General features: G+C 34.7%; 1 protein-coding gene across 4 annotated transcripts in view; it reads right to left on the bottom strand.

Moving 5' to 3' along the window:
• Positions 1-595: 595 nt before the first annotated feature.
• LOC132173681 (uncharacterized) overlaps positions 596-9,242 on the bottom strand; it is a 33,422-nt gene continuing 24,775 nt past the window's right edge. Inside the window, exons 27-35 of one of the 4 annotated variants that reach the window (XM_059585246.1) lie at positions 8,094-8,228; positions 7,871-8,001; positions 5,314-5,401; positions 4,287-4,346; positions 3,968-4,220; positions 3,084-3,238; positions 2,898-2,968; positions 1,980-2,136; positions 596-914 (exon numbers count right to left, since the gene is read on the bottom strand). In XM_059585246.1, coding sequence (XP_059441229.1) covers positions 750-914; positions 1,980-2,136; positions 2,898-2,968; positions 3,084-3,238; positions 3,968-4,220; positions 4,287-4,346; positions 5,314-5,401; positions 7,871-8,001; positions 8,094-8,228 — 1,215 coding nt within the window. In that variant the 3' untranslated portion in view covers positions 596-749. Of the gene's footprint in view, positions 915-1,979; positions 2,137-2,897; positions 2,969-3,083; positions 3,239-3,967; positions 4,221-4,286; positions 4,347-5,313; positions 5,402-7,870; positions 8,002-8,093; positions 8,229-9,242 lie in introns of those variants that run through there. The other 3 variants (XM_059585247.1, XR_009439340.1, XR_009439339.1) reach the window with 3 other exon arrangements.

Below are 9,242 nucleotides of genomic sequence, written 5' to 3'. Positions count from 1 at the left end.
TACTGTCTGGTTTTGTATTTGTTTTTGTACTGCACGTTCCACTTGGGCTTTGTTGTTAGGATGCCCACCCTATCTTGTTGTTTGATTTCCTGCAACCCACTTCTCTTATTTGAGAAAAAAAAAAAAAAAAAAAAACACCTTGAATTGGTTTAGGCATTTATATTATTGGATGTGTGAAACAGGAATTTAATTTGACAAATTGCAAGCAAGAGATCGAAATGGGCTTGTTTGGGAAGCCTATTTTTCCCAACCTTTTTTTTTTCTGTTTTTTTTTTTTTTGGATTTGACATCCACTTTTCTCGACTCAAAATTTTTCAACTAAACTTTTATATATATATATATATTTTCTAGGGTGGCCGAGCCCCCCAGCCAACTGCTCCGGGTTCAATACCACCCCAATTTTTTTTAATACAATTTTTTTTCCTGTTTTCTAATTATATTTTTTCTAATTTTATTTTATATTCTTTAAACCATCTAAATATAATCTCAAATCTTTTTTTTTTTTTCTCGATATTCACAATTTTGAGTTGAGTCGAAAAGAATTCCCATCATTCTATCGCTGTTTAACCCACATCTTATTTGTCAAAAAAAAAAATAGACCAAGAATGAGATAGTTTGATTATAGGATATTTACAAATGAATGTAATACAAATACAACGAAGTTTGTGGCCTGTAAATCATTTGTAACTGAGGTATTGGATCAAGATTCCTGAGTATTGTTGAAAGACAAATTAATGTGTATAAAAGATCTATTGGGATCGTTGCTGCCGAGTATACTCCCAGACAGCAATGGCACCACTGACATGAACATTGAGAGATCTAACAACCCCCAATTGTGGGATCTCAATGCAAGCGTCCAAGATATGTATTATATCCACAGGTATACCCTCCTTTTCACGTCCGAGGACTAGGACCTGGCAAAATGATGAATTAGGCAGATCAATTTGATATACAGATGATTTACCAAAAAGATGAACATGAAAAAGATTACAGATAGAATTGGATAAAATTTTAAAGTTTCCAGTAAATGGATTGGAATCACTTCCACCAATACACAATTGAAACAGAAAAATGTGAGGCCAGCTAGGACTGTGCACCGACTCCTACGGATTCAGAAAGGCCTCTTCTGGCTTCCGCCTCTATCGAAGTCGAAAAAGTCGGAAGTTTTTCCAAGCCACTTCCGCCTTCAAAAATTAAGAGTTAGAATCAGTCGGAATAGTCGATGGGTTAAAGATGAAAAGATCTCATATATTTGTCTTCGTTGGACAAAGATGAAGAGATCTAACAAAGATCTCTTTGCCTTCTTTTGATAATGACGCTCCATTTACGTCCTCGTTTGACAAAGACGAAGCATCTTCCTCTTCCTCAAGCTTGTCAAAGATGAAAATTTTGGGAGATGGATTCGAGCAAAGATGAAGACCCATGGTAAAACGGAGATGCCTGTAAATGGATTTTTTTAATATAAAACTAGTAAGGCCGGGCCGGAATTTATCGAAAACCAACTTGGGTTCCCAACTTTGGTTGGAAATCCATATTGATATATGACATCTGACCCTCTTTTGTCAGAAGCCGACCCGCATGGGTCAGAAACAAGTAGGTGCCGGATCAGAAATCAGAATGGCGGGTTTTTGCCTACCCCTAAGACCAGTACCCCGCGCAGGTGGAAGAAATGGGGAAAAACAAGAAGTCAGCTAAAAAAAATTCTTAGGCAGAAGTTAGCTAGTTGAGAAATTGCAAAATTCCCTCTCTTTTCCTCACTGACCAGCAAGCCTATGTGATCTTTTTTTAAAAAAAAAAAAAAATCTTTTCTGTTTTTTTTCTTCTCTTTTATGTGTAGCTCTGGTGAACCTTTCTTAACTACGCATTACAGTAAGAATGGAAAACAACTACAGATATAAATAATGCATTGCATTAATTTCCACTGATTTTACATTTTTTTTCAATATTAAAACTGGAAGGCCTGAGTTTGTAGAACTTACCGTCTTTGTGGGAAAGACATACTGGTCAAGAGGTATACTATTTGCAGTTTGCTCTAATCCCAATATAGAGAACCCTTCTCGTTTCTTTTTCTCTAGGAATACCTTCACACTATTCACGGGAACTTCTATGATAGGAACCCACTTCTCTGCTGTCACACTGGAAAACAAAACAATGGTTTTGAATTACTGACCGAAAGACAGCCCAAATATTACCTAGAACTTTAAACTGGAAAAGCTCCACTTAATTACTATGAACTTTCATCGTTTTTGCAATCACCTCCTAAAGTTAAAAAATTTTCAATTTTTTAACGTTGAATATGCTAAATTAAGAGTTTTTAAACTTTAAGAGGTATTACAAAAGCGATAAAAGTTCATGGAGGTTAAGTGGAGTTTCCCCCGGTAAATAATATATAGAAAAATTGATGTGACAGGGAAGAAAAAACCAAAATGTGTGGATTTTCGAATGGTCTTTGAACACTCTTTAAAAATAGACAATTAGTTTGTACCTCAAACTACAGAGAGGTGCAATCAATTTCTGATTCTTAACATAAATATTCAACAGAAATGACCAGATAAACTGCTACCATGCATTTTCATATTACTTATTTAAGTTTCATATTCTTTTGTCATAAAGCATAACTTCCATTATGATCAACTTGTTGAGGCAAATTCAAATGCCAAAGGTAATTAAACCTCTAATTTTCAAATAAGTTTATATGGGAAGAAACATAATGGAGCCTTTTTTCTAGGTACGTAAAACATGATGTAGCCATTAAAATGCTCTTCTATATAAACATGATATCAAGCAAGTATATAGGGGTCCAATGATTATATTCCAGATCCAACAGTAACTAAGATTCAGAGAAGGAAAAGAATGTAAAGAGCTTAAAACAGAGGGCAGTTGGCTATTATCAAGACCTGATGAGTTGGAACTGTTTATCACGTAATATGTTTGCATCCGCAATGGCCAATCCTGATGCCTTAAAAACCTGCCAGTAACAATGACCAGGAAAAACAAGCTAATAATATCGCCAAAACCATGAAAAGCAAAAAAGAAAAAGAAAAACCCAACAAAAACAATTATTATAACTGCCTACAACATACCTCACATGTCCGTGCTAATCCAGCAAGGTTAGGTATACGATCAAGCAGTGATGCTACTAGGATAAGAGGTTGCTGACTAGCTCTTATTCTTTCCATAGCTAGACTTCTAGACTGAAAGAACTGATCTAGAAGCTGATCATCCTTCTCCATTTCTGCTTCACATAGTGCAAGTATAAATTTATTAGAAGAGTCAGAAAACAATATTCATTTGCCATTCAGTAGTGACAACACTAAGTTTTCAATGTGAAGCAATCAGTATCACACCTTTCAACCGCATAATGATTAGGTACAAAGAGAAGTGGGACCAAAACCCAATGCTCATATTTTAGTGTCATCAGGGTAAAAGGTATGATTGTAGCTGTTTTAGATTTTGTTTCCCACAGAGATGAGGTGGAGCAGAATATAAGCTTCATAGTTGTTAAATCATCAGTTATCCGAAAAAGTTAAGCGGATAGAAAAGGATAATCATTTCATTAATAATTCAACACTTCCCCTCATATGAGTGACCAAACAACACATAGAATACTTTAATTGAAATGAGGAATAAAGTATGGAATAAGGGTTCAAACTCAAGACCTCTACTCTGATACCATATTAAATCACCCATAATCTTAAAAGCTTAAACTAATAGGAAATAATAAGTTTAATATTTAATTAATATTCTACCTGTGGGTTCAAATTTTCCCTGAATAAGTGGGACTCAACATGTGAAATATTTAACTCTAACAGGATAAATTACAAAGTCAATGTTCAAACCCAGGACCACTATGATGTCTATCACACAGGAAATAGATAACATGTGCTTTTGCTTGAATCAATACTCATGATGGTACAATTAGCTGCTTCCTTTTCATCTCTAATTAACTTCATTAATTTATACATACCAACAAGTTGTTTGTAAGATTCTTTGTTGCCGAAGAAGGAACTAGCATCGTTGTCTTTCTTCTCATGTTTAGAGAGAGTAACCTTCTTTTGAAAATCCAAGCAAGCATCTTTGGGCAGCTGGCTAAGCAATTTTTCTTCTTTGGCATTACATGACGGCTCCATGCAGTCAGGATCTCCATCAATTCTCATGCTCTCATTCTTTATAGTCACCACATCCCTTGCCATTGAACATCTAAGGTCTTCCCTGGCGTCCTGCAACACTGAAAATGAGATACAAGCCCTGAAAAAGAATGCACTAAAAAGTGATCAAGTTCTTACATTTAGAAAGGTGAGCACTCGCTCCATAAGGGATATGGGTACGCATTCAAACTCAAGTTCCTTCAACAAACCAAATAAATAAATAAATAAGATACATAAAGTATCAAAAAGGATCATCACTTAGTGCTGGTCCCTACAGATTGAACTAAAGCTCATTGGTCAAACAGACTCTGAATGATTAATATGAACATGGAAGTGATTGCACAAATGATGCCATGTTCTTACATGTATGAGGTAAAACAACTTCTTATTTCCAAACGATATCAAATCTATTTTTAGAAAGAATAATATATTTACAATATCAACTGATTATAGACAACCCTTGAACAAAATTTTGTAGTTCATATGAAAACAAAACATGTCCATAGACCATTTGTACTATCAGGAGAAAAATGTCATTCTCAGCAGTATTTCACAAAAAAAAAAGACCAAGTGACAACAAAGAATATTTTTGCATTGCTTTTTTATGGTAAAATGTCCTTCAAATTTAAACTATGTCAGATATTTAAATAAGGAAAACAAGAAAGTATTCATGACACAAAAATATGCCAGAAGTTAAAAATCTAGGATAGAGGCCTTATTGTTGGGTTTTCTAACCATATTTTGGTACATATATATTACTTAGGGGTAACTTGAATATTTAACCTGATATGGTTTTAACAACCAGAAAAATTATTACCAATTACAGTTAGGAAAGCAGTATTCCCATTATTGCTTGCACCATAATTCAAGCAAAGTGCCCAAATATATGCAGTACTTCGCTTTCCATTAGTCTTTAAAGTTTTTGAGTATTTAACGCATGCAACTCTTGCCCAAGTTCTCATATTAGTACATACATGGAGGCTATTTGCTACCTTTTTTTTATTTCTTTTGCTTCATTTTATGCTGTTTCCTAGAACGTCTATGATACTCTGATAGTATTATTATTGTAAATGGTTAAAAATTCTCTGTGCTTCCTATCTATTATCTCTATTCCAAAAAGGCTAAACTTGTAAACTAGATTGAGTTCAACAAAGAAGTCCCAGACCTCAACACGATTGATGAAAATTCCAGCTGGAGTGACAGAACTTTTGGGATTATAGGCATCAAGATATCCTTCCATTGATGCTCGTAAGCTGAAATAGGCATGAAATCAAGAGAACCTATCAGATATGCTTTTTTTATTTTAAAAAAAAAAAAGGGAAAAAAAAAAAGAAAAGCCTAGACCTATTAATTAAGCTCATGTTCTGCTTTACAGCCTGTTACTGGTGAAAAACATGTTCAAACTACAATATACAAGAGAGACAACCACCCTACAGGCGTCTAAAATCTAAAAATTTTCCAGAACTATTCAATGATAGTACAAATTAATGACTTGATATCTTCCATTAATAAATGTGAAAGTATCATAATATGAGAAGCAATAAGAAATGGGTGAGACACTTGGTTTTGCCCATTTATTTAATATTCCTGCCAGTAAAGATGGCCTTGCTCAGAGTTCTTTAAAACATAGGTGCTACCATTGTGTTTCAAAAATTACAATCAATATAGGCCATACCATGTCTTATGAACTGACATTATATTATATAAAACTTTGAATAATTTTTTTTTTTAAGAATAATAATTCATTAGAAGAAGAAAAGCTCACATACATGAAAAGTATACAAGAGAAGCGACCACCCTATTGGGGATGAAAATCTAAAAAGCTAACAAGATCTACAAGATTACAGGAAGAGAAATTTTTTATAAATAATTGAGATATCATCAAAAGCGTAAGGCGGTCCCATGTGCACATGAAGTATACAAAAGAAGCCACTTAACTAGTAGGGACAAAAAAAAAAATTATGGTAACTAATCACCAAAGGAAAAACATAAGTAGCTGTCCAAAGATACGCATAGTTGAAAAATAAAGACCTAATTTTCTCAAAATCCTCTCGCATCCCTCAAAATTTCTATAATTTATTTCCTTCCATAGACACTACAAAAGGCACGAAACCACAATTTTCCACACCGCATCACTCCGAGTGTTGCCGGCAGTCCACTAACAAGCATACAAATCAAATACTTGTCTAGGCATAACCCAAGACAACCCAAATCGATTGAGGAAAACATTCCAAATGCTCCACACTTTGAATAATATACATATATGTGTGTGTGTGTGTGTGTGTGTACATATACATAATTTATACTACATAGAAGCGGATCTGCAGTTCTGGCGGATACATAATGATTGTACTTCATTCATAAAATCTTCGACATCATTCTCACTGACCCTCACCAAACTGTATTATCCACACTGCAACCCTCGTTCTATTTGTCCAAAATAACCCAAAACATGTTGAAACATTAAATTTGGTCTTTCTACTAGGGTCCCCTGTTTCTGATGTTGAAACAGAACTATTTCATGCATTTTCAAGAAAAATAAACAAAAATGGGTCCTAGTTCCTGCATTTGACTTCCCAACTACATCAGAATGGGAATACGATAGTTCAAAGAGCATCTCCATTGGGTTATTGCATATTTAACAATACTATTGTTTGGAAAATTACGGCAAACCTCTATCTCCTTTTTGATAAGTAAATCAATCTTATTGCACACAGGGAGTACACATGAAAAACACTCACTTAGGGAGAGGGAAAGGAACACATATTCAAAAACTCTACAAAGTTAGCAAAGTGAGAACTATTGATAGCAACTATCTACCCATAGAGAGTTTTGAACAATATATCTTTTAATACTACCACCGTTCTCTCACAATCTTCAAAATTTCAGAAATTGCGTTCTCTCCAAATGCACCACATCACGGAATAGGGACCCATCCCCCAAGCCTATAAGTTACTATGACTACCAAACTGGCCATTCCAACTAGCCAAGAACTCCACCACCCCGATTGGGCATTACCCACTTTACCCCGAAAAGACAGAAAAGTGATACCCACAATTCTCTAGCAACTCCGCAATGGAGCAAAAGATGATCTATGGATGGATTCCCCACCGTTCCTGTACATGCAAGACCCATCACTATTAAGTGCCTCTTTCTTAGATTATCCAAGGTCAGTATCCTTCCTAATGCTTCTGTCCATACAAACAAAGCCACTCTTGTAGGCCCCTTATTTTTCCGTATGCTCTTCCAAGGAAAGATAAACCAGCAGGGGGGCTAAGCAAAACAGGCTCTTTTCCATAAATGCCAAACAGGCACAACAATAATATCATTAGTGGTAATTTCCAATTCATGATGGTCAACAACAACACTTGAAACGCAAAATTTTCCCAACCATATATCTAGAATCCTTACCATACCTAAGAATTAAAAAGAAAAAAAATCACTAGCAAGAAGCTTCTGAAAAGCATTCACCACAAAAGGCAACAACCTTATCTGTATTTTAAATTACAGACACAGACGAAAAACATTAAAATTAGACAGGCGTTACTAGATCAAATGAAATGCTATCATACAACAATGCTAATTTCAATTGACAAGCATGGAATATTTTCATTATGTCATGAGATCCTTTACAAATAAACACTCACATACAGTTCACAGCATTAACAAATTATAATGATCTCAGAAACATGATATGTAAGAACTGTTAGTAAAAATTATACCGCACACAATCAGAGTTTTTTGCCAGGTATGCTTTCAAATCCTCAAAACATCTTTTCTCTAAAGGTATTATCTGAGACGCTCCAGAATCCGATGTAGGAAACAGTTTGCAAATAACTTGGTACACTAGCAACTACCAAAAAAGAATAAAGAACATGACTCATATAAATGAGAAAAAAAATAAATTAGAAAGCATGTAAAACTACAGGGTTTATCAGCACTGACCTGGGTGAAACCACGTAAGCTGTGATGATGTGACGTTAAAAATGGAACTATAGGAGGAAGTAACTCATTCAAATGCCTGGCTTCAGATGCGTGGAGGATGACATTAGCTGCTATAAATACATAAGAAGAGAGCGCCTGCATTTGATGACCAAAGTTACACAGCAATGCGGAGTACTACAATATATGTGGACTACCACATATCATGCAATTAGTGAACTTCTAGCAAAGACAGTGGCAGGTCAGCCCACAATTTTTATATTATAATATGATTATAAGTATAGAACAAGAATTGAAAAAACAATTTTCCAGGATTGATGGTCTGTTCCAATCAGAGCAGAAAACCATAATTGAATAAAACAAACCCAGCACATATCATTCTAAAAATCAATGCTGCTAACTCATTTTCTTCAATATTTTAATTGCAAAATGAAGTATCTAATAAAGTATGCAATCAAAGGATAAAATAAAAAAACATGCATACACTATCCATTTATAGTATGTACCCAACTCCAAACTGTTGGGATTAAAAATTGATTGATCCGAGTTTAAGCCATATCTGGAGGTCATTATGATGCAGCCTACTACCGTTCAACCACTCAGAATATTACATTCATGACCATACAGTTTATGCTCAAAATTGCCTTTAGAACTTTGTTGGCATCACTTTCCCATACAATTATCCTTTCACAGACTCTCCTTGACCTGAAGAACAAAAATGGAAAAACAAAGGAAAGGCATCGTATGTCCATACTGTAAACAGTCAGATGGCACAACTTACCCATTCAAAGCATCATAATTGTAGAGAACTTTAAGGAAGACTTTTTTCCCTACAAACTATTTAATATCCAAAGAAAAGCCTTAAGAGGGGGCTGGATGTATTGTAGAAGGCTGAGTTTCTGATTTGTCTCCTAATATTAGACTTGTTGGCCATTTTATTTCCTTTATAGAAAAAAAAATTTATAAATAAATTTACCAAGAACAAATCAGGATTGCAACCAAAGTACATAAGAACTATACAAGAGAGAATCAAATAAAAAGAAAAGGAAAGAGATAAAGATTACACTCAAGGAATGAAGGTCAGAAAAGGTAGATTAGGCCATCCAACCATATAAACTGGCAAAGGAAATTTTGCTTTATGATCGAGAACAG

Source organism: Corylus avellana, chromosome ca3 (genome assembly GCF_901000735.1).
Source record: "Corylus avellana chromosome ca3, CavTom2PMs-1.0".
In the NCBI taxonomy this organism is placed as follows: Eukaryota; Viridiplantae; Streptophyta; class Magnoliopsida; order Fagales; family Betulaceae; genus Corylus; species Corylus avellana.
Note: the sequence above shows the minus strand (reverse complement) of the source record. Positions and strands in the feature narration are given on the sequence as shown.